Genomic DNA, 24,896 nt, shown 5'->3' on the forward strand with positions numbered 1-24,896 from the left:
TTATGTCAGAAAGAAATAAACCAAGGGCAGAAGGTCTAATGGTAACGAACCAACATCCTATATCTCTCAACAGATATAAGATGGAGGACAATGCTCCTCTACCCATCACTTTAAGTCTTTCACTCTCTTTTCTTTCTCCTCCCTCCTACTCTGTCTCTCCCCCCACTTCCCTCCCTCTCTCTCACTCCTCTCCCCCACATTCCTCTATCATTTTCCTTCCATTATCCTTCTCCACCTCTCTCTCTCTCCCCTCTGTACAGTGGGTGGTATTTATATCATCTAGGTCCCAGTGCCTCCTGGGAGAATGGTTCCATATCCAGGTCAGAACTCACCATAGCCCCAATACTCTCTACAGCCCACTCTACTCTGTTCCACTCTGCTCTGTTCCACTCTGCTCTGTTCCACTCTGCTCTGTTCCACTCTGCTTTGTTCCACTCTACTCTTTTCCACTCTACTCTGTTCTACTCTACTCTGTTCCACTCTACTCTGTTCCACTCTGCTCTGTTCCACTCTACTCTGTTCCACTCTACTCTGTTCCACTCTGCTCTGTTCCACTCTGCTCTGTTCTGTTTTGTTCCACTCTGCTCTGTTCTGTTCCACTCTGTTCTGTTCCACTCTGTTCTGTTCCACTCTGCTCTGTTCTGTTCCACTCTGTTCTGTTCCATTCTGCTCTGTTCTGTTCCACTCTGTTCTGTTTCACTCTGTTCTGTTCCGCTCTGTTCCACTCTGCTCTGTTCCACTCTGCTCTGTTCCACTCTAATCTGCCTGCCAGGAGGAGAGGCAGAGCTGGCTGCAGGTAAGCTGCTCCACTTTAGTTCCTTTTGTGAATGGTGAATATGTACTGTACAGTATATTTCAATGTGGAAATGAATTATACTTAGGAAACTTATGTAGGCTGAAAGGAATTTATTAATTGATTGATTTGCTAATAGTTTGATTGATTGGCTAGCAGATTGGGCAGGGTGTGTCTCCTTTTCCAACCACGGGTCCAGAACAGTGTACATTAGCGTAGTACACTTCTTGTGTTCTTCAGTCACCTCTGGCTTTGTAGCAATATGGCTAAGAGTCTTGACAGCAGGTTTTTCTCTGTGAGCATCAATAGCCAAACAGGACAGACCTTAAACAGACTGATTGGCACCCCGGCCACCTTGGCACCTGTCTTCAGAACGGCTCTTCGGGGTGTTAATGGTTCATTATTAGCACAATATGATAATCATTATTATTATTATTCCCAATGGATTCCCTCACTTGTCCCTGTAGTGTGTGTTAAATGGAGAGGGTTACATTTATTATCACGTTCCTCTCTGTGATAGGCTACTCCCCCTCTCCCTGGCTGTGATGTAAGTGTTTACACCAAGGTAGTTTACACAGGATTACAGTGAGATAATCCAATTTCAGTATTTAGTGACATGAGCCGCCATCTGTCCTCTTAGCATGCTGAGAACACAGGCTTATGCCAGCCAAAGTCCTTCTGAAAGATATCTCTATAGAATGGAGAATATACCTGAATATGATGTGAAAGCGTTTCGTGCACGCGCACTTTCACTGTAATCGGGTCTCTGCTGGCGCCCCAGGTGCTGATTGACGGGAGCGCGCGCTGTTGGCGTAAAGTGTGGCGATTGGACAAATTTGGCCTTTCTACGATGAACCGAGGACGATTCAATCAGCGTTTCTAAAGCCGCGGACGAAGGGACAATACTGGTGATTATAAATACTGTTAAACGTGAATAGCGACATAAATCAACTTTACCTGATTTTGAATGCGTTGTAGTTGTCTTTCAGCTTTGCAAACAGTTGTGATGGTCTCAAACTTCACGTTTTCAAGACCTATAACATTTTATCGTCTGATATAATATTGAATTTAACAGTAGCCTACTGTACTCTAAGTAGGTCTAAATGTCGTTATATTGTTGTTTTATGTTATAATTAGGTCATTCCGCTTCATTTTAGCTACTTTTTCACCGCAAACCTTTTGATTTGAACAAAACTTAACACATATTTGCCCATTGTAGAAGTAAGTGGTCAGAAAGTGATTTTTCTTTTGTTCTGACCTGAATGCCAAAACATTTAGGAGATGGAGGTTCTCAAAGTTGACCCATTTTGTATACCATACCATGAGACATCCATGTCTTCATCACTGGAGAAGATGAATGGTTGAGTTTGATATGAATTTTAAAAGCATGGTTATCAAACAATTGAATCATTCCTTGAAAAGTGTTTTTTTTAATAAATAATATATTTTTTTATTTTTTTTTAACCTTTTAATGTGAATTCTCAAAAAATGCATGAACTCAGATTTTGTATTTTCAAATGTAGTAAACCCTAATTAAACCTTAATTTACACAATCTGAGGTAGCCAGAATATATTGTGAGCCTACACTTGCTTACAGCTGCACTGGGTCAGACAGGCTTCCTGTTTAGATTAAGAGCCCACGTAGCCAGTCTGAGATATGGCTTGGAGAATGTACCTCATTCCAGGGATGAGCAATTAATTGTACTGTGAATGGTCCCATTATCCCAACTGTTAAATGAGAAGATTGAACGACTGCTATGAGACTAGCAGTCGTTCAATATTCTCTGTGTAAATTGGGTTCATGGGACAATTCGGAGTATAAAGCATTTCTCGTCCCTAGATTGAGGTACATTTTGCGAGTCGTATCCCAGTATCTTAATCTAAACATGAAGTCTGTCTGACCCCAATGCAGCTGTAAGAAAGCGTAGGTTCAGAATCCATTCTGACTACCTCCTGAGGTGTATGTGTTGTTTGCCCACCATCATTTGAGTCACAGCATACTCTTGAATACTGGGTGGTTGTCATTTCAATCATAGAAATATAATTCATAGAATGAACCTGTCCCTTCAGACCACTGCAATTTAGCTGGTACACCATTAAAATTTAAATTAAATACAGATTTTTACTTCCAATAACTACCACAAAGATGGCTGCCGGTCTACCCACCGTCGAATGTCAGCTTAAAGCCCCCACTAGAGGGCAATTTTTATTTAACCTTTATTTAACTAGGCAAGTCAGTTAAGAACAAATTCTTATTTTACAACAATGGCCTACCCCGGCCAAACCCTCCCCTAACCTGGATGACACTAGGCCAATTATTCGCCGCCCTATGAGACTCCCAATCACGGACGGTTGTGATACTGCCCGGGATCGAACCAGGGTCTGTAGTGATGCCTCTAGCACTGAAATGCAGTGCTTTAGACTGCTGCGTCATAGATAAACAACTTTGTGGAATTTTCTTTCGCGGGCACCTTTTCATTATACATAGAATAGACACTTGTGGTTTCTACAGTAGCTGCACCAATAAAAGCAGTGGATTGTGGTCAAAACCATTCATCTTGGGGCGAGCGGGGTTCCAAAATCAGATCACACTCAATTTGACCTTTTCTAAAAATATGCTTGGACCTCCTATTTTAATTTGCACATTGGCTCAGGCGGCCAAGTGTAGGCTACGGCAAAAAGCTGTTTGGCTCAGCTCAGTCGTGACTCGCAAGAGGAAGAAGACTGAAAAGTATTAGTGTTAAACGCTCGTGGGTGTTTAAATGGGAATATCTATTCTATGTATATTTCTATGATTTTAATAGGTTTCCTATTGACAGTTTAATTGAAGGTGTAATTTAAAACTGATATTCAATTCAACATTATCTGATGTGTGGACCTCCAACCATCTTTGTGGTACCATTTGAAAGTTAAAATGTCCATTTTATTTCCATTTCATTACATTTATCAGCCATAACATGACACCCACCCTGTATTCAAGAGCATGTCTCAACCGATGGCCGGCACGACACAAACATCTCCGATGATGTAAAATAGGGTCTAAGCTACAACCTATGCGAAAAATAGGAATTAATTTACGTTAAAGGCAACAAATGTTGTTTTTTTTATATATAAAGAATTTGACAACCCTTTTTGAAAGCTTTTAAATGATATCAAACTCAACCGTTTTATATTTTCCAGTGATGAAGAAATTGATGTTTCTTGGTATGGTGGGGTATGCATAACGGGTCAACTTTGGGCATCTCCTGAATGTTTTGGCATTCAGATCCAAAAAGTCACTTTCTGACCACTTCTACCATGGACGAATACACAAGTATGTGGACACCCCTTCAAATTAGTGGATTCGGCTATTTCAGCCACACCCGTTGCTGACGGGTGTAAAGCTGAGCACACACAGCCATGCAATCTCCATAGACAAACATTGACAGTAGAAAGTCCTTACATGAAGAGCTCAGTGACTTTCAATGTGGCACCGTCATAGGATGCCACCTTTCCAACAAGTCAGTTCGTCACATTTCTGCCCTGTAAGTGCTGTTATTGTGAAGCGGAAACGTCTAGGAGAAATACACTGGCTCAGCCGCAAAGTGGTAGGCCACACAAGCTCACAGAACGGGACCGCCGAGTGCTGAAGTGCGTAAAAATTGTCTGTCCTCTATTGCAACACTCACTACCAAGTTCCAAACTACCTCTGGAAGCAACGTCAGTACAATAACTGTTAGTCGGGAGCTTCATTAAATGGGTTTCCATGGCCGAGCAGCCGCACGCACACAAGCCTAAGATCACCATGCGCAATGCCAATCGTCGGCTGGAGTGGTGTAAAGCTTGACGCCATTGGACTCTGGCGCAGTGGACACGTGTTCTCTGGAGTGATGAATCACACTTCACCATCTGGCAGTGCCAGGAGAACGCTACCTGCCCCAATGCATAGTGGAGGAGGAATAGTGGTCTGGGGCTGTTTTTCATGGTTCGGTCTAGGCCATTTAGTTCCAGTGAAGGGAAATCTTAACACTACAGCATACAATGGCATTCTAGACAATTCTGTGCTTCCAACTTTGTGGCAACAGTTTGGGGAAGGCCCTTTCCTGTTTCAGCATGACAATGCCCCCGTGCGCAAAGCGAGGTCCAGTGTGGAAGAACTTGACTGGCCTGCACAGAGCCCTGACATCAGCCCCATCGAACACCTTTGGGATGAATTGGAATTGCGAGCCAGGCCTAATCGCCCAACATCAGTGCCCTGACCTCACTAATGCTCTTGTGGCTGAATGGAGTCCCCACAGCAATGTTCCAACATCTAGTGTAAAGCCTTCCCAGAAGAGTGGATGCTTTTATAGCAGCAAGGGGGGACCAATTCCATATTAATGCCCATGATTTTGGAATGAAATGTTAGACGAGCATGTGTCCACATTCTTTTGGTCATGTAGTGTATGTATGGAAAGTTGAGTTAAAATCAAAAGGGGTGCAGTGAAAAAGGGATTGTAATCAAATGGAAGAACCAAGTTGTTTGTAGGTAGGGGACCTCATTGCCAGGCTAATTGCTCATCTCCGGAAGTGTCTGGTGAACAAGGTTATTAGATAGTTGGAAGTACGTTATGTAAAACAACCATTAAATTATTGATATGAAATAAAGATTTTTCTTCTGAAACCATGTCAACAGCACCAGTGCCATTCCATGACTGTAATTTTCTCTGTTAACTGATTCTGGCTTAGTGTGTTTCTCTGTAGACAGTGGAGTCCTAAAACGCCTAACTGGATTGGAACTAGAGGTACCCTCTAAACCTGTCTAATCAGGGATACATGCTAACTTGACTCTCCTTCATTGAGCTCCGTACCTCTCCACCTGTCTCCAGCCCCAGATGATGCGGATGGACAATAAAGGCCGGAGCGCCTCCCCCCACAGGAACGCCTACAAGTCTGACTTCCACACCATCAAATGCTCCTTGGACGCCGCGACCAGGCCTAGACCTTCTTCCCTGGGCGTCTCGATCCCTTCACCTGGCTCCATGGCAGTCCCTCACACCAGGACTAGCAGTGGGAGTGACCCTGGTGAGGGTACCAGGGGTGGGGCCCTCAGCCCTAGAGGAACTAAGATCAAAGACAACATCTTCCTCCAGATGGACAGCCAACAGCACCTCCTCCACACCTTATCTCAGGCCCTGCCCAAACACCCTCTCAGCTCCAGCTCTGTCCGGAGCAGTGTGGCCAGCATGTCCAGCGTAGAATCGTCTATGCTAGATAAACCGTCTAAGGCAGAGGAGATAGCAGAGATAGACAGAGCTGCTCTAGCCCAGAAGTTCTCGGTGACCCGGGAGCTCTTTGAGACGGTCAGTGGGGGTCAACGTTTAAAGGTCAGCCCTGGCAGAGATTGCAGGGGGTTGATGGAGGAGAGTGGGGAGGAAAGGGGGATTGGGAGAGCAAGGAGCAGGTTAGACAGGGAGCAGCTGACATCCATGTCAGAAAGTGAAGGAGAGGGGGAGAGAAGGAAAGAACTCATGAACGTACACATTTCTCTACCCAACATAAAACTCCATACACCCACTTTCTCACTGGACACCAGTTTGCCTACACCCCTTCACCCTGTTAATGGTCACTCCAGTGAGACATTTTCCCCTGATGGTAGAAGTCCTACAACTGACCCCTCAGACCGCAGGAGTGTGTACGGTCAAGATGGGAGTGTGTGTGAGGACTTTGTGTTCTCCCATGTATCCAACCTTTCTAGCCCAGCACCCAGCTCCCCCCACTCTCAGCCTCCATCCCCTTCTTCCAACTCCCCCAGTTCTCTCACCCCAGTCTCCCCTTGCTCTGACCAGACTGACCTCTATAGCCCTAGTAGTCCTAATGCTGACCCCCTGGACAACAGGAGTTTGTCTGAGGGGAACCACCCTAATGACCTTTACATGACCCCTGATGTCCCTTTGACCCCCAAAGAGGGGTCAGGGGCTGGGACTGTAAGGGCGGAGCTAGTGGAGGTGAAGAACGAGTCGTCAGAGAGCGATGGTAACGAAGGAGAGGAGGAAGGCAAGAGGGAGGAGGGCAATGAGAATAACCTGGTGGATGATGTGTTTGAAGAATCCAGAGTGGAACCTAAAATTGTTGAACCTACATCGGCACAAAGAACAGTAGAACCTAGAATGGTTGAACCTACATCGGCACAAAGAACAGTAGAACCTAGAATGGTTGAACCTACATCGGCACAAAGAACAGTAGAACCTAGAATGGTTGAACCTACATCGGCACAAAGAACAGTAGAACCTAGAATGGTGGAACAGAGAACGGTTGAACCTCCAGTAGAACCCAGAATGGTAGAGTGTGTGGAGGGATTCCCTGACAGTCTTGAGTTGACGGAACAGGAAAGTGAATCAGAAAGATGCATGAAACAGCAGGAGACAGAACAGAGGGAAGAGCGAATGGAGGGAGAAAACAGACCGATCAGCCAAGAAATAGAGCAGCACAGAGAAGAGGGGACAACTGGAGACGGTGAGATAGAGAAAGTGGAGGTAGGGGCGAAAGGAGATGAGGCAGGAGAGCAGGAGGAAAAGGAAGTTGAGGAGAGAGAAACCATGTGCAGTGACGACAAAGAAAAGATGAGGGAGGAGGTGAGAGAGGGAGAGGAGGAAGCGAAAGAGAAGGCCGAATTGGAAGATGGAGGGATAAACTTCAGGGAAAAAGAGGGGGTCAGAGAGGAAGAGGAAAGAAAGTGCAGAGGGAGAGTGGAAGGGAAGGAAGAGCAGGAGAGGGAAGAGAGGGAGTGCACTGAGAGAGGAGATGAGAACAATGGATCTGCTGTCGTCCTTGGAATTGAGAATGAGGCCTTTGTGGAGGACGGGGAATTGAACTCGGAGTGTCATGACGATTTGGAATGGCACAGAAAGGACTGGGAGCAGCTCTTTATGGAATATGAGGAGATTCCCAGTCTTCCCCATGAGGATGACGATGATGCGGATCCTGCTAAGAGGAGGAAGATTAAGTTCTCTACAGCACCAATCAAGGTAAAAAAAAAAAAAAAAACGATCACATTGACATTTACTTCCTCACTCACCCCATTAGGTTTGATAAAGTGATACCAGATTTTGATTTGAGAGGAAGTCTGGCCCTCTCATAGTTGGGGTAAGATGAAAACAATGGCTAGAACAGATGAATAGATGGACAATATGAACATACAGCCAGTCTATTCCTTTAGGTTGAGAGGAGACAGAGACAGGATCTCACATGCTCTGTCAGGTATTCAGCTCAGAATAAGTGTGATATATCAACACTCATCCTGGGGGAGGAATGCTGTTATCTCCCATGTCTTACCAAACTGCAAGTCAGCTTATTTTAGGGCATCATAATGAATTTTTTTAGTCCAGTAAGGATTTTAAATCTCCCAGACATCTCAGGCCTTGTGTGGCCGCCAAGTATACTGAGAGGCTTAATGGGTACGACACAGTTGGCACACATTTCACAGGGTGTGTGTGTGTTTAGGGTTGAATTACTGTTCAAGGACCATTTTGTCTAAGATGTTCTCTGCCTCTGAGATTGAACTGCAGTAGAGCACATGGATTTGCAAAGCTTTGTGTGTTACAACTATGCATCTGCAACAGCTTGTTTCCAATCCCATCTCACACCTCCGTCCTACTGGAGGATCTGCTAGCATAAACAGGATGGTCACGGTGTGCTAGCAGTAACTCCAGATAGCAGTGGCTAGTCAGGATCCAGACAGCCAAAGACAGGCATGCATACACACACACAACTTGACTATGAAAGATTTAATGGTGTGTACACTCAGGTGTTCCTGACCTACTCAAATGCAGACTATGACCGGCATAATGATGATGTTGACCCTGTGTCTGCCTCTGCTGAGTATGAACTGGAGAAGAGAGTGGACAAGATGGATGTCTTCCCTGTCCAGATAAAGAAAGGTTGCGCTCACTCCCTCTGTTCTTTTATATTCCTGTCTTTTTGTCTCTACTGTTCTCTCATTCCCTTTACCATCTCTCTCTCTCTCTCTCTTTAATTCTCTGTTATAACACCTCTTTGTCTAACTACCCATCTGTCTGTCTAGGAGAGGAGGGCCTGGGTATCAGTATAATAGGGATGGGGGTAGGGGCTGACCAGGGGCTGGAGAAGTTGGGGATCTTCGTTAAGACCATCACAAAGAACGGAGCTACACAACAGGACGGACGGTGAGAATCTAAGGTCAATGATGCCTTTCTAATGGTTAGGATGTGAGTGGGGTGCTGTAAGCTGATCCTTGATCTGTGTGTGTGTGTGTGTGTGTGTGTGTGTGTGTGTGTGTGTGTGTGTGTGTGTGTGTTAGTATCCAGGTGAATGACCAGATAGTGGAGGTGGATGGGGTCAGTCTGGTCGGAGTCACACAGCTGTTTGCTGCCACCGTGCTAAAGAACACCATTGGCACTGTCAGGTATGCAAGCACCGACAGGCTCACGCTCTCACACACTTTCTCTTAGCAGATTGGTTGTCACTTAACACAGGGTCCTGATTTGTCATTGTCCCTCACTGCAGGTTTTTTATTGGACGGGAGAAGCAGGGAGAGGAGAGTGAGGTGGCTCGTCTAATCAATGAGAGTCTGGAGCAGGACAAGACACCATCTACAGTAGAGGTAGGCAGGGGTGTGACTGGCCCTACGGTGGAGGTAGGCGGGCGTGCGACTGGCCCTACGGTGGAGGTAGGCGGGCGTGCGACTGGCCCTACGGTGGAGGTAGGCGGGCGTGCGACTGGCCCTACGGTGGAGGTAGGCGGGGGGCGCGACTGGCCCTACGGTGGAGGTAGGCGGGGGGCGCGACAGGCCCTACGGTGGAGGTAGGCGGGGGGCGCGACAGGCCCTACGGTGGAGGTAGGCGGGGGGCGCGACTGGCCCTACGGTGGAGGTAGGCGGGGGGCGCGACTGGCCCTACGGTGGTGGTAGGCGGGGGGCGCGACTGGCCCTACGGTGGAGGTAGGCGGGGGGCGCGACTGGCCCTACGGTGGAGGTAGGCGGGGGGCGCGACTGGCCCTACGGTGGAGGTAGGCGGGGGGCGCGACTGGCCCTACGGTGGAGGTAGCCGGGGGGCGCGGGGGGCGCGACTGGCCCTACGGTGGAGGTAGGCGGGGGGCGCGACTGGCCCTACGGTAGGCGGGGGGCGCGACGGCCCTACGGCTGAAGGGGTGGGCGGGGGCGCGGTCGGCCCTACGGCTGAAGGGGTGGGCGGGGGCGTGGTCGGCTGAAGAGGTGGTCGGGGGCGCGGTCGGCTAAAGGGTGGGCGGGGCGCGACTGGCCCTACGGTGGAGGTAGGCGGGGGGCGCGACTGGCCCTACGGTGGAGGTAGGCGGGGGGCGCGACTGGCCCTACGGTGGTGGTAGGCGGGGGGCGCGACTGGCCCTACGGTGGAGGTAGGCGGGGGGCGCGACTGGCCCTACGGTGGAGGTAGGCGGGGGGCGCGGGGGGCGCGACTGGCCCTACGGTGGAGGTAGGCGGGGGGCGCGACTGGCCCTACGGTGGAGGTAGGCGGGGGGCGCGACTGGCCCTACGGTAGGCGGGGGGCGCGACGGCCCTACGGCTGAAGGGGTGGGCGGGGGCGCGGTCGGCCCTACGGCTGAAGGGGTGGGCGGGGGCGCGGTCGGCTGAAGAGGTGGTCGGCGGCGCGGTCGGCTAAAGGGTGGGCGGGGCGCGACTGGCCCTACGGCTGAAGGGGTAGGCGGGGGCACGGCTGAAGGGGTAGGCGGGGGCGCGACTGGCCCTACTGGGGGCGGGGGCGCGGTCGGCTGAAGGGGTGGGTGGGCGGGGGCGCGGTCGGCTGAAGGGGTGGGCGGGGGCGCGGTCGGCTGAAGGGGTGGGCGGGGGCGCGGTCGGCTGAAGGGGTGGGCGGGGGCGCTACTGTGTATATATTCAACCTTGCATTTCTTATTGGTTGTACCTGTGTGGGTGTTTGTGTATCTCAGGTGTTAAATGATGGTGTTGTGGGGCTGAGCTCAGTGGATGAGACGGTAGAAGTCCTCCCTACAGATGATGAAGAGGATGACGAAGAGAAACAAATCACCAGCTGCCTCAGATGCCAACAGGTGTTAAGTCCATTATAGTCTGAGATGAAAGGCCTTGGGGGGGGGGGGGGAGAGAAATGCTCTCTGTTATCCCTCAGTAGGTGTTATGCACCTCTAACAGCTTCTAGTGTCTGTAGATGTTGTGTGAAGTGTTCATATGTGTACTGGTCTCTCCTCAGCTCCAGTTACAATTCAGGACCAAATCAGACCAACTCTGCCTAGTGCGGGAGAAGGTAGGTCACTCTGACGAGACTGCCAAAACACATGCTCACTCATTGCTTCCCTCAGAACAGTCTGACCCATTTAGCTCTGTGTGAGACTTGCCTCTCTAATGGTCTACAGTCTGAGTTATTAGCACAGCGGCTGTGTTCCAATCACCTTGAAAATCTAGTATGTCTTCTCTGTGTTATCACTGATCTGACATGACGGCATTGATTCAATCTATTTAATGTAGGCCTCTACTTTCATATATACAACTGTATTAGATGAGTGATTCATTAGGAAAAAGGAAGGCTGCATCTTCAAGGTATTGAAACATAACTGTTTTTGGCGTGTTTAGAAGAGTGGTGAGGGAAGTGTCTAAGGGGAGTGTCTGGGATGAGACCTAGATGAAGGGCTCATGGTATGGTGCTAGGGAACTGGGTACCTACCCACCTGTGTCCGTCTTTCTGTGTCCTCCAGCTGAGGGTGTGTGAGGAGCAGCAGGCCTTGTGGGAGAGTCATCAGGCTGAGCTGAAGGAGCGTGTCCAGGATGGAGAGGAGAAGGCTGACAAACTAGAGAAGTAATAATCAACTACACTGATCAACCGTCACTAAGTTCCGATGACGCAAATTATGGCAACAATGATGAACAGGACGATGATAAATGATTTGGTATTTATTATGGATCCCCATTAGCTGCTACCAAGGCAGCAGCAACTCTTCCTGGGGTCCAGCAACTTTAAGGCAGTTATATACAATTGTTAAAACATTACATTTCACAACACATTGTGTGCCTTCTAGCCACTAATGTACTACCACACATCGACAACACAAAATTCATGTGTGTGTATGGTGCGTATGTTATCGTGTGTGCGTGCCTGTGTGTGTGTCTCTTCACAGTCCCCACTGTTCCATAAGGTGTATTGTTTTTTTTAAATTAAATTGTACTGCTTACGTGAGTTCCCTGATGTGGAATAGAGTTCCATTTAGTCATGGCTCTATGTCGTACTGTGCGCCTCCCATTGTCTGTTCTGGACCTGTGGACTGTGACTGGACCTCTGGTGGCATGTCTTGTGGGGTATACCTGGGTGTCTGAGTTGTGTGCTAGTAGTTTAAACAGACAGCTCGGTGCATTCAACATGTCAATACTTCTCACAAATGCAAGTAGTCAATCTCCACTTTGAGCCAGGAGAGATTGACATGCATATTATTGGTAGCTCTCTGTGTTCATCCAAGGGCCAGCCGTGCAGCCCTGTTCTGAGCCAGTTGTAACTTTGTGGCTCCTGACCACACGACTGAACAGTAGTCCAGATGTGACAAAACTAGGGCCTGTAGGACCTGCCTTGTTGATAGTGTTAAGAAGGCAGAGTAGTACTTTATTATGGACAGACTTCTCCCCATCTTAGCCACTGTTGTATCAATACGTTTTGACCCTGAAAGTTTACAATCCAGGGTTACTCCAAGCAGTTTAGTCTCCTCAACTTGCTTAATTTAGTTGAGGAATAAGGTTTAGTGAATGATTTGTCCCAATAACAATGCTTTTAGTTTTTGAAATATTTAGGACTAACTTGTTTCTTGACACCCATTCTGAACCCGACTGCAGCTCTTAGTTAAGTGTTGCTGTGGAAGGAAGCTGATGTGTGGAGTCATCAATATACATAGACACACTGGCTTTACTCCGAGCCAGTGGCAGGTCATTAGTAAAGATTGAAAACAGTAAAGGGGTCTAGACAGTTGCCCTGGGAAATGCCTGACTCTACCTTGATTATGTTGGAGAGGCTTCCATTAAAGAACACCCTCTGTGTTCTGTTAGACAGGTAACTCTCCATCCACAATATAGCAGGGGATGTAAAGCAGCACATTATGATCAATAATGTCAAAAGCTGCACTGAAGTCTAACAAAACAGCTCCCACAATATTTTTTATCAATTTCGCTCAGCCAATCAGCAATTTGTGTAAGAGCCGTACATGTTGAATGCCCTTTCTTAACAATCTGTTGTTCATCTCTTTACTGTGAAATAGCCTTGTATCTGGTCAAACACCATTTTGTTCCCAAAAGTTTAGTAAGGGTTGGTAACAGGCTGATTGGTTGGCTGTTTGAGTCAGTAAAGGGCGCTTTGCTATTGTTGTATAGTGGAATGACTTTAGCTTCCCTCCAGGCCTGAGGGAACACACTTTACTGTAGGCTTAGATTGAAGAGGTGGCAAAATCGTCTGCTATCATCCTCAGTCATTTTCCATCTAAGTTTTCAGACCCTGATGAACATGATTCATCGTCTTCTTCTAGGTACTGGCAGGAGGCCCAGGGTCTGTGCAGAATTGTGAACCAGCGATTGGCTGACACCCAGAGCCAATTAGACAGCCTGGAGGTGAAATACAGCAAGGCCAAGAGACTGCTGAGGGAATTCCAACACAGGTGAGCTGTGGGTAACATAGTTAACATTCCCCTGTAGGCCAATTGGTAATATTCTATGCCTGTTTTAGAATTTATATTTCTCTGTCTGATGGTCCCTCTGTCCCTGTGCAGGGAGAAGGAGAGTGAGGGGAGAGAGGAGGAGCTGCAGAGAGAGATGGAGGAGAGCGAGAGGATACACGGAGAGACTGTGGAGAGACTCCAGAGACGGGTGAGACTGGAGGAGACACCGTGAACTATAGTGTACAGATACTACCTCAGTGAACTAAGCATTTCTTCCTCTGTGTGTTCAGATAGGTCTACTGGAGCGAGGGGAGATGGTCCCTGAGAGTGACAACCAATCACTGGATACCTCATTTACCTCAAGTAAGACACACTACCTGAGGGGCTGTGTGTGTGTGTGTGTGTGTGTGTGTGTGTGTGTGTGTGTGTGTGTGTGTGTGTGTGTGTGTGTGTGTGTGTGTGTGTGTGTGTGTGTCACTCTGTGCCTCTCAAACTGTGTGTGTTTCAGGTGCAGACTGGAGCATTGCGGTGCCTGTGACGGGTCTGTTAGATACCAGCGCTCACAGGGCCAGAGCACAGCTCGCCCAAAAAGCCAAGAGACACCCTCCCTCACGAGACAAACTCAGAGAGTCCTTCAGACAACAGGTCAGACACACACACACACACACACTCTCCTTCCAATCACATACTGAATGTTCTATCACTCCCTGTAGGGTGAGGAAGATCATATTCAGCGATGTGACGGGAAGAGCCAATCACTGACTGCGATCACACCACGAGAGACGGGACAATCGGTTTCAGCAGGCGGTCACCGTGTCCACTCCAGCACATCCTCTCTGTCTGCCCTCACCTCCAAGCCCCACCCCCCCTCTCTCCTCACCCCCCAGCCACGCCAGTCCCCCCCTAATGAGGACAAGTCATCTACCACATGCAAATCAAAGAGGAGATTCCCTGACTTCAGGTAGGGCACGCCAGACCTATTCAACCCCTAACCCCCTTTCCCATAGGCCCTGTGTGTAGATCTGACAAGCATTATGGTAATAGCCCCACCTCCTAACCCCTCTAGTGGCCTCCGCAAGTCTCTGAGGAGAGGGAGGAAGAGTGAGGAGAAGAAGAACAAGGAAAGGCCCCTGGACCACAGGTACAAGAAATAACACTACTGATCGAGCAGAGGAAACGGGTACAGTCAATACTATGCACCCACACACATTACATTTCTTCTTTCAGTGTTTCTGCTGGCCCTGTATTTGACTTGTGTTCCTGTCTCCAGGGGTTTATGTGTTAACCTGGTGGATGCCCCCAGCGGTGGTGTCTCTCCCTCTGTCTCCTCCATGCCCTCCTGCCTACCCTTCTCCTGGTTCGGAGAGCGAGGGAGGGAGAAGGAGAGAGGGAAGCTTAGGTCTGTCTCCAGCAGCAGTCTACCGTACATGACCACCGGAGGCAGTAGAGACTGCCAGGTGAGAGGGGAGTCTTCCATCTCAGACCACCCTGGACTTTACCTCTAATTTGGGCTCAAAGCACTTGTCCAGCTTATTCACTGGCTCAATAACTTAGTGGCTTATTCACTGGCTTATTCACTGGCTCAATAACTTGGTGGCTTATTCACTGGTATGTTTTGTATTCTTATTTCACCTGGGGCCTTTCATGTTATACTCTCCTCTACATGCACTTGACTGTGTGGTGTACCACTGTGCACTTCAGTGTGTGTCAGTCACAAATGTCTTTGCTCATTCTAGAGAGTGAGTGTAGGAGACCCAGGTAGTCCCAGCTCTGCTCTCCTATCAGGGATGCTGTCAGATCTGTCTCTCTCTGCACACTCTCAAACTCTCACCTTCTCATCAGAGGTGAGTCTCTCTTGCTCTCTCTGTCTGTCTCACGTGGTCTCCCTCCTTTCTTCCCTTCTCTCTGTGTGTCTGTTCTCTCTCTGACCTGATTTTTGTTCTAGTTTTCTACTATGCCCTGATTTAAGTTTTCTCTGGAGCTCATAGGGCTGGATAGGATGGTGATTTACTTCCTTCTGAATGACCCAGAATGTGATGGAATATTATTACACTGTTAGTTAGTTTTTAATTTAGAAAAGGTTTGTTATACATCTTACTGTTGGGTTTGTGTCTGTCCCGTCCATCTCTGTAGAACCTGGATGATGACTCTGTCCCAGTTGGTAACGATTACCAATGGCAAAGCCGACCCCTGGACCAATGGACTAATCAGCAGGTCTGTCTGTGGTTGATTGGCATGAGCATGGACCAATACGCGGCCCAGTTCACAGCCAATGGTGTGGATGGGCTGCAACTTCTCAGTCTGGACAACAACAAACTCAAGGTAGTCACGGGAGTCACAGGCCATGTCTCAATACTGACTCCTCTCCTCCTGTCCTGATAATTGAAATCGTAGACAATCTATGGTTGAAATGACTAAATGGGTTGCCCTTCCTCCTGCTAGATCATTGACCAGTGAGGAGAAGAAAGGGGGCTGGAGTATTGCGACACAGCCCTAGATTTAGATGAATGAGTTCATTCCATATGGAGCAGCCCACTGTGGCACAGAAATTAAAGTCTCGCTCTCTCCTCTCTCCCTCCCTCCAGGCTCTGGGTGTGTGTAGTCACAGTGACCGTGCTGCTCTGAAGAGAAGGCTGAAGGAGATGAGGAAGACTCTGGAGAGAGAGGAAAAGGAGAGAGAGAAGGAGAAGAGGAGGATGAAGGAGAGAAAGGAGGCCAGGCATAGTGGTAAAAAGGTCCGAACCGAGTCCCTCTGCTAAAGTCTGGACCCTGACCTCTAACCCCTAAACCCAGAAATGATCTTCAATCACAACTTTTTGTCTAAGTCCTACTACTATTAGGCTCATCTCATGCATTCCAGCCTTTAGACAATCAGCTATAGTCTCTCTCTGTTATAAACTCTCTACCAGCACAGAAACGTCAGTCTTACTGTTAGTCTTCACTGTGACTGGTGAAATATACTTTTTATCTGTTTTGTAACAGTTTATGTACAGATGTTTCTATACGAATGTTGTACAATTGATTGCAATGAAGCACTCAATTATTTTAAGCTGGGAATATTTTACATTCATTAATAAATGTTTTAAACGTATTGCCTTAAAGTTTTATTTGACTGTGGTCAGATTTTTTTTACATGTAGGTTCAATTCAATTTCCATTACATGAAAGTGCACAAAAACCAAAAGAGATTGTGACTGTACAGGGTGTAAAAACATGTATTTAAGAAATCCTTGCATTTTCCACGTTACTTTACATTAATGTCAAGAACAGTCACTGAACAAATCCTCCACATTTGGTATTGAATGGGCCCTGTTTAAATACTTACAAAATGCGTAATTTCCTCTTCATCACTTACTTGAAATGATCAGTGACGTAATGTGAGGGGTTAGAAAACTACAATCTGTAATTACTCCACACACGCCTCTGCCTCACTGGTCCATCTCAACAATCGTAATACACCAGAAGTACAGTACCTACAGAACATTCTCTCTGAATGGTTATGGATGATGAAGATGGCACAGGAAAGCTGCTGATTAGCTGCTGCTATAACTTGATAAACTAGGACCCCAGTTAAACACCTGAAATGTGTAGAACTGTCTTTACACAAGTGCAGATGTGTTGAAACACAATGTCTTTGTTGTTTTGATGATTTGGCAGTGTGATTTGACACGTCCTTCCATACGTTGAAAAACACTCATTCTGGGTAAAATAAAAAAGTATTTGGCCATTGGGGTAATGGTTAGGCAACATTCTCACACGCAATATTAACCCCCTGTCGTGACCCAAGAGTCGATTGATGCACCAGTGTTGTCAATCTAAGTTGCATAACAGAAAAAATTCCCATCAATCTGTCAGTTTAAGCTAGATATGTTTTTGCATTAGATGCGTCTCAATCCGCCAGTGTCGCACTTCCGCATCTACAGTGAAAGGTGGTAGAGCTAGAACGATGTTTGTCAGACCATGACACATCCTGAAAATCGGTCTTCTCATGAGAACATCAGTAACGTCCGAACGGTTTGACCAAACTATACTGAACAAAAATATTAACACAACATGTAAAGTGTTGGTCCCATGTTTAATGAGCTGAAATAAAAGATCCCAGAATTTTTCAATACACACTAAAAGCTTATTTCTCTCATTGTGTGCACAAATTTGTTTACATCCCTGTTAGTGAACATTTCTCCTTTGCCAAGATAATCCATCCACCTGACAAATGTGACATTTCAAGAAGCTGATTAAACAGCATGATCATTACACAGGTGCACCTTGTACTGGGGACAAAAGGCCACACTAAAATGTGCAGATTTGTCACACAACACAATACCACAGATGTCTCAAGTTTTGAGGGAGCGTGCAATTGGCATGTTGACTGCAGGAATATCCATCAGAGCTGTTGCCAGAGATTCTCTACCATAAGCCACTGTTTTAGAGAATTTGGCAGTACGTTCAACCAACCTCATAACCGCAGACCACGTGTAACCATGCCAGCCCAGGACCTCTACATCTGGCTTCTTCACTTGCGGGATCATCTGAGACCAGCCACCCGGACATCTGATGAAACTGAGGAGTATTTCTGTCTGTAATAAAGCCCTTTTGTTGGGAAAAACTCATTCTGGTTGGCTGGGCCTGGCTCCCCAGTAGGTGGGCGTATGCCCTCCCAGGCCAACCCATGGCTGCGCTCCTACCCAGTCGTGAAATCCATAGATTAGGGCCTAATTTATTTCACTTGACTGATTTCCTTATACGAACTGTAACACACTAAAATTGTTGAAATTGTTGCATGTGTGTTTATATTTTTGTTCAGTGCATTATGACCACTGTGTGTAAAAGGGAGACTCTTACGCACATGATGGTGTTCTCTGTTTTGCTCTTTGACCCCCACAAGCGTCACAGGACTCTTCTGAAGGTAACCAGTACCAGATAAAAAAAATGTAACTGTATGAATGGAAGTATTAAGGTAGTTTTGTGCCTACCCACAAAAAGGGGTTAAATGTGTAAAAAAAACCTAAACATTCTGAGTTTGTTTTTATTATCTCCTAGATTTAGGACAGACACTTCAAAACCTTGTTTCTCATTATTTTTGACTGTACTTCTCATGTGTTATTCAATGTGTTTCTATGGGCTTTAGTAGTAAAGGACAAAATCTATATTTTATCAAATATTTTTTTATAAATATATTTTATTCCTAAAGGGGTCCTAAAACTCAAAATCAAATAGCTAAATGATCCATAGTATGACCATCTTAAAACAATTCCATGTCAGTTCAGCACCCACCACCCAAATGTCTTAGACTCTAAAGAATTAAACATTTTAAAAAATGTATACAAAAACCCTCCAGCCTATACCATAGGCGTACATTTACAAAACATTGTCCAGATCTCTGAAAGAGAGACAAGTGGGGTTCTTGACCCAAAAATGTACAAGAAGAACACAACAAAAACCTCTCCTCTTTCTGTCCAGTGATCAACATGGATATCACTATCAAGATAAAATAAAATCAGACAAGATAATACTTAATTGATCCCCAAAAAGGAACAATTTGATCAAGTGTCTTATTTTACCTTATCTAAACTTCTATTGTAGCATCATCATCCCTCTTTAAAGTCCACAAATAAACTTTTTGACAATCCTTTTGTATTTCTATGTACAATCAAATATCCACACTGCGGAGACAAGCCTTGGAGTGGTTAGAGGAAGACTGTGGAATGTTAGGTAGGAATTCTGTGTCTCTGGGAATGTCTGTGGGAATGGGAGATCCAGCATTCTGCCATCATTAAAAGTAACTCATTCTCATTCCAGCTAGTTATGCAGGCTTTCATTTCCAGGATTTCCAGTTGGTCTTTCTTCTTATTTGTTATCTGCGACGCGTTGTAGCTTGGAACACACTGACGTCGTATTTGGAGCGTTAATTAAACCTCTCACCGCCATTACAGGAATAGTTCATTCCCCAAACTGAATCTACGAATTCTAAATATGAAAGTGTATGAAAAAGGTTGATTTAGGGGTGAACTATCCCTTTAAGTATGGCACTGCAAGTGCTTTTACAGAGCCACCAATAGTCCTACAAACAGAAAGCTGCTATAAACCAGAATGAGAGCAGTCGAGGAGCCTTGAGAGATGAAAGGGAAGTGCTTGAAGTTCCTATAGCAACCAAAGAACCAGAAACCAGAGACATAAATGGAGAGAGAGCTGCAGGGTCTTTGGAGTGATAGATGAACATTTCATAATGATTTTCAACCAAAGCATCAATCCAGGATGGCCATGCATGTAGACAGTCCATAACTCAGCCATAACAGTTGGAAAGAAGGATATTTCCAAGCAGAAACTTGAAGTGCTTTCTACAGAAACCTATAAGCTGAGTTCTTAACATTTCATTCCATCATCATAGTAGTCATCATCATAGCATTGCATTTGAATTCATAGCGCTGAGCCCCTTTACTGCCTGTCTTTTATTAAAAGCGGTTTCCTCTCCTGCGATAGAGTTAGTCTGCACTGTTCCACTGGGCCCGTCCATCCTTCATGCCACTCTGTGCCCCATCAGGCATATACACTGAAGATGGGTCTAGATGTGTTTACCCCAGAGACTGACAGCTTCTTGCTCTCTCTTTCTCTCTTTATGCATCAGACGGCGTCAATCGCTCTTTGTCAGAAGGTGGGGCATCCTCTTTCTTCTTCCCGAAGAAACCACACTAGAGAGAAGTAACACATTAGTGTGTGTGCAAAATTATAAGTAATTTAGGTCAAAAGAGTCCATATTAACAAAGGAAATGGAAGGATTAACAGTATAGATAGATAACAAAAACTGTACCATAGAGGCTCAGAGTAAGTTAGAGGAAAAACTCAAAGAAATGGAGGAACATATTCAAGAAAGATCCAGTGTAATATAGTATCAAAATAAAGCAAACAGGATGGAATATTATTAAAATTATTTTTCGATCTTCAACATAGAAATGCTACCAAAAGGAATGTACTGGGACTTGTTACAAATAATGGAGTCACTCATGATTCACCAAACTATATTTTGAAAGAGGAAGTAAAGTACTTTAAGCATAGGTTTTCATTTCAGTCTCCTCCATCTCCACTAACCGAAGTTCATTGTATGGATTTCTTTCCTATTAATAATGTAAAATTAATGTGAAGGCCGAATTACAGAGGAGGAACTTCTTGATACAATTAAAGCCTTTAAGTCCGGGAAAACTCCAGGGCTGGATGGCATACCAGTGGAGGTATACCAAACTCTTTTTGATATACTCAGAGGACTGTTATTAGCACGTTCTAACCATTCCTATATAAACGGTAGATTATCGGACACGCAACAAGAAGGTCTGATATCATTATTACTAAAACAGGATCCAAGTGGTATATATAAAGATCCAGTCCATTTAAAAAAATTGGAGGCCTCTTACACTTCCGTGTTGTGATGCAGAAATTCTAGCTAAATGCATTGCGCATAGAATGAAAAAGGTATTGTTGTATATTATTCATCCTAATCAGACAGGTTTTTTACATGGACGATACACTGGAGATAATATAAGACAAGTACTGGAAACAATAGAACACTATGAAATATCTGGGAAACCAGGTCTGGTATTCATAGCTGACTTTGAAAAGGCTTTTGATAAAGTACGACTGGAGTTTATATACTGCTCAAAAAAATAAAGGGAACACTAAAACAACACATCCTAGATCTGAATGAAAGAAATAATCTTATTAAATACTTTTTTCTTTACATAGTTGAATGTGCTGACAACAAAATCACACAAAAATAATCAATGGAAATCCAATTTATCAACCCATGGAGGTCTGGTTTTGGAGTCACACTCAAAATTAAAGTGGAAAACCACACTACAGGCTGATCCAACTTTGATGTAATGTCCTTAAAACAAGTCAAAATGAGGCTCAGTAGTGTGTGTGGCCTCCACGTGCCTGTATGACCTCCCTACAACGCCTGGGCATGCTCCTGATGAGGTGGCGGATGATCTCCTGAGGGATCTCCTCCCAGACCTGGACTAAAGCATCTGCCAACTCCTGGACAGTCTGTGGTGCAACGTGGCGTTGGTGGATGGAGCAAGACATGATGTCCCAGATGTGCTCAATTGGATTCAGGTCTGGGGAACGGGCGGGCCAGTCCATAGCATCTATGCCTTCCTCTTGCAAGAACTCCAGCCACATGAGGTCTAGCATTGTCTTGCATTAGGAGGAACCCAGGGCCAACCGCACCAGCATATGGTCTCACAAGGGGTCTGAGGATCTCATCTCGGTACCTAATGGCAGTCAGGCTACCTCTGGCGAGCACATGGAGGGCTGTGCGGCCCCCCAAAGAAATGCCACCCCACACCATGACTGACCCACCGCCAAACCGGTCATGCTGGATGATGTTGCAGGCAGCAGAACGTTCTCCACGGCATCTCCAGACTCTGTTACGTCTGTCACATGCTCAATGTGAACCTGCTTTCATCTGTGAAGAGCACAGGGCGCCAGTGGCGAATTTGCCAATCTTGGTGTTCTCTGGCAAATGCCAAACGTCCTGCACGGTGTTGGGCTGTAAGCACAACCCCCACCTGTGGACGTCGGGCCCTCATACCACCCTCATGGAGTCTGTTTCTGACCATTTGAGCAGACACATGCACATTTGTGGCCTGCTAGAGGTCATTTTGCAGGGCTCTGGCAGTGCTTCTCCTGCTCCTCCTTGCACAAAGGCGGAGGTAGCGGTCCTGCTGCTGGGTTGTTGCCCTCCTACGGCCTCCTCCACATCTCCTGATGTACTGGCCTGTCTCCTGGTAGCGCCTCCATGCTCTGGACACTACGCTGACAGACACAGCAAACCTTCTTGCCACAGCTCGCATTGATGTGCCATCCTGGATGAGCTGCACTACCTGAGCCACTTGTGTGGGTTGTAGACTCCGTCTCATGCTACCACTAGAGTGAAAGCACCGCCAGCATTCAAAAGTGACCAAAACATCAGCCAGGAAGCATAGGAACTGAGAAGTGGTCTGTGGTCCCCACCTGCAGAACCACTCCTTTATTGGGGGTGTCTTGCAAATTGCCTATAATTTCCACCTGTTGTCTATTCTATTTGCACAACAGCATGTGAAATTTATTGTCAATCAGTGTTGCTTCCTAAGTGGACAGTTTGATTTCACAGAAGTGTGATTGACTTGGACTTACATTGTGTTGTTTAAGTGTTCCCTTTATTTTTTTGAGCAGTGTATATAAATGCCTAGAATATTTCAATTTTGGAAAATCTCTTATAAAATGGGTTAAAATCATGTATAGTAACCCTAGGTGTAAAATAGTAAATAATGGCAACATCTCAGAAAGTTTTAAACTGTCAAGAGGAGTAAAGCAAGGTTGTCCGCTATCGGCATATCTATTTATTATTGCCTTCGAAATGTTAGCTGTTAAAATTAGATCCAACAATAATATTAAGGGATTCGAAATCCATGGCTTAAAAACAAAGGGTCTGAATACTTATGTAAATAAGGTATTTCTGTTTTAAATTTTTTATAATTTGCAAAACTTTCTTAAACCTGTTTTCACTTTGTCATTATTGGGTATTTTGTGTACATTGCTGAGGATTTTTTTATTTAATCCATTTTAGAATAAGGTTGTAGCGTAACAAAATGTGGAAAAAGTCAAAGGGTCTGAATACTTTCCAGAGGCACTGTATATACTGTAAACAGTTTCTCTGTGCTCCCCCCATGCTGTCTTACCTTCCAGAGCAGGAAGACCAGCAGGCCGAGCAGCAAAAGTCCTAACAAGATGGCCACCAGGATGATCCACCATGGTAGTCCTCCGTACTGAGCCACACGACGCTCCGGGAACACCGTCACTCTCACCTGAGAAAGACAACATCAATCAAGCATCAATAGAAAGTAAAAGAAAGTGAAATATGTTTTGTGTTGAAATGGGAAACTGATAAAGTACCTGTGTCTCAGCGTTCCTCAGGACCATGTTTTTAGCTGTGCCGTCCACTCTGAGAGAGGCTTTCACTATCACATCCAGATAGTTCAGCTTAGAGTAGTCCTGTTGGGAATCACATAGGGACGTGAGTGTGGACAGGGGATTGAGGTGCAGTCAAATATCAAAGAGGTGTGTGTGTAGAGGTGTGTGTGTGTGTGCGCGCGCGTATGCGTGTATGTCTTACCTCCAGGAATGTGCTGTTCCAGAGGCGAGATCTGAGCAGGATGACTGCATTACTGTCCAGGCCCTGTAGGGAGCAGTGAATCTCCACACACTTTGCCCCATCCTCACACGACTGTAACACACACACACACACACACACCATATTACAGGGTAGCTCGTACACAACTAACAACATTGATCAACTGGGAGAGAAGGAGAGTTGTGTTACCAGAGTAGTGTATTTCCTTTTGTCAGTCAGCAGTGCAATGGTTCCCTCAGGTTTGTCTGTCTCCCCTACAGCTCGCCTCCTCCTGCTACTCCTACTCTCCTGAACACAGTGTAACAGAACTTAGATGTATGGTAATTTGGAACAAACCTCCCATTGGTAAGCACCGTACAACAGAGTTAACTGTATTGGGACTGTTAGTGTAGTGTGTTAGAGTTTGACTGTGTGTTAGAGTTTGACCCCCCAGTGCTTGCTAACCTCTTTGACAGTGAGTGGGTTGATCTCTCTCTCTGGAGAGCATTTGATCTGTTCCAGACCTTGGGAGTCCATCTTCACCAGGTACAGGATCCACTTCCCCTCCACAGTTTCTTTCGGCCAATTGATGATCAGGGAGGCGGTGCCATAGGTCTTCAGGGGCTTCCCTAGGTTGATCACCTGTCAATCAAAAGACAGATCAAAGGACAGGAAAGTTCAGTTTATAATGAAATATGAATAATCCTGTTTGGTTTATGTATGTTTTTTTTTTAAATAGTGTTTAAGAAAAGAAAAAAAATACATAATCCTTACCCTGAACTCATACTCGATCGGGCTGCCGATGTCTCCCTCTGACTTCATGTCGCTCTCACCTTTGACCTCTCCAGTGAAGTAGACCTGGGAGGGCTTGGCCACTCTGGGGAAACAGGTACACTGTGAGCACAAACGCACACAACATCTTACTGAAGTTTAGATGCTGGGAGGTCTCACGTGTAAAAGCACATTAAAGTGAGGAGCTGGCAAATAATATTTTTTTACCCTGTGAGGGACAGCTGCAGCTCGATCACCACTTTGGCCTTGGCCTTGACCCTGCCCACCTTCTGCTGGTCACTTGTCCTGAAAGGTCAGAGATCAAATCAGCACTGTTGGTCAAATCCATATCTATTTCATTATAGACATGACAGAGGAGTGTGTACTCTACTCACGTCTCCAGCTTCAGGTCTATCTCCAACTCTGTGGTGTTCAGAGAGATGCCTGCTGTACTCAGGATGATGTAGAACGTCACCTAAACATACAGAGTGATATGTTAGCGCACACACACACTCAGATGCTTTAGCTAGCGATCATGATTAGCTGATGGTGTCTT

At 46.0% G+C, this 24,896-nt stretch overlaps 2 protein-coding genes across 5 annotated transcripts in view; one reads left to right on the forward strand and one right to left on the reverse strand.

Annotated features, from left to right (window-relative positions):
• Positions 1-1,286: 1,286 nt before the first annotated feature.
• LOC106569500 (uncharacterized) lies at positions 1,287-16,517 on the forward strand. Of its 4 annotated transcripts, none has more exons than XM_045694312.2 (19): positions 1,287-1,701; positions 5,641-7,779; positions 8,559-8,691; positions 8,835-8,955; positions 9,090-9,194; positions 9,296-9,392; positions 10,712-10,831; positions 10,990-11,043; positions 11,492-11,592; positions 13,298-13,426; positions 13,538-13,634; positions 13,717-13,789; positions 13,935-14,071; positions 14,140-14,387; positions 14,493-14,567; positions 14,697-14,883; positions 15,163-15,270; positions 15,560-15,748; positions 16,012-16,517. In XM_045694312.2, the coding sequence occupies exons 2-19, from the start codon at positions 5,647-5,649 to the stop codon at positions 16,183-16,185; spliced, it is 4,281 nt and encodes a 1,426-aa protein (XP_045550268.2). In that variant the 5' UTR covers positions 1,287-1,701; positions 5,641-5,646; the 3' UTR covers positions 16,186-16,517. The 4 variants fall into 4 exon arrangements, with proteins under 4 accessions (XP_045550268.2, XP_013996376.3, XP_045550266.2 ...); XM_014140901.3 differs by having other exon boundaries at positions 1,288-1,701; positions 5,501-7,779; XM_045694310.2 differs by having other exon boundaries at positions 1,288-1,701; positions 5,516-7,779.
• The window catches only part of LOC106569499 (integrin alpha-6), a 36,303-nt gene continuing 27,924 nt past the window's right edge, over positions 16,518-24,896 (reverse strand). The window contains exons 16-24 of the mRNA XM_045694314.2: positions 24,736-24,815; positions 24,569-24,646; positions 24,344-24,446; positions 24,035-24,211; positions 23,780-23,878; positions 23,573-23,683; positions 23,353-23,451; positions 23,139-23,264; positions 16,518-20,114 (exon numbers count right to left, since the gene is read on the reverse strand). Of these exons, the coding sequence (XP_045550270.2) occupies positions 20,040-20,114; positions 23,139-23,264; positions 23,353-23,451; positions 23,573-23,683; positions 23,780-23,878; positions 24,035-24,211; positions 24,344-24,446; positions 24,569-24,646; positions 24,736-24,815 (948 nt within the window). The 3' untranslated portion in view covers positions 16,518-20,039. The remainder of the gene's footprint in view (positions 20,115-23,138; positions 23,265-23,352; positions 23,452-23,572; positions 23,684-23,779; positions 23,879-24,034; positions 24,212-24,343; positions 24,447-24,568; positions 24,647-24,735; positions 24,816-24,896) is intronic.

This window comes from Salmo salar, chromosome 14 (genome assembly GCF_965601325.2).
Source record: "Salmo salar chromosome 14, fSalSal1, whole genome shotgun sequence".
In the NCBI taxonomy this organism is placed as follows: domain Eukaryota; kingdom Metazoa; phylum Chordata; class Actinopteri; order Salmoniformes; family Salmonidae; genus Salmo; species Salmo salar.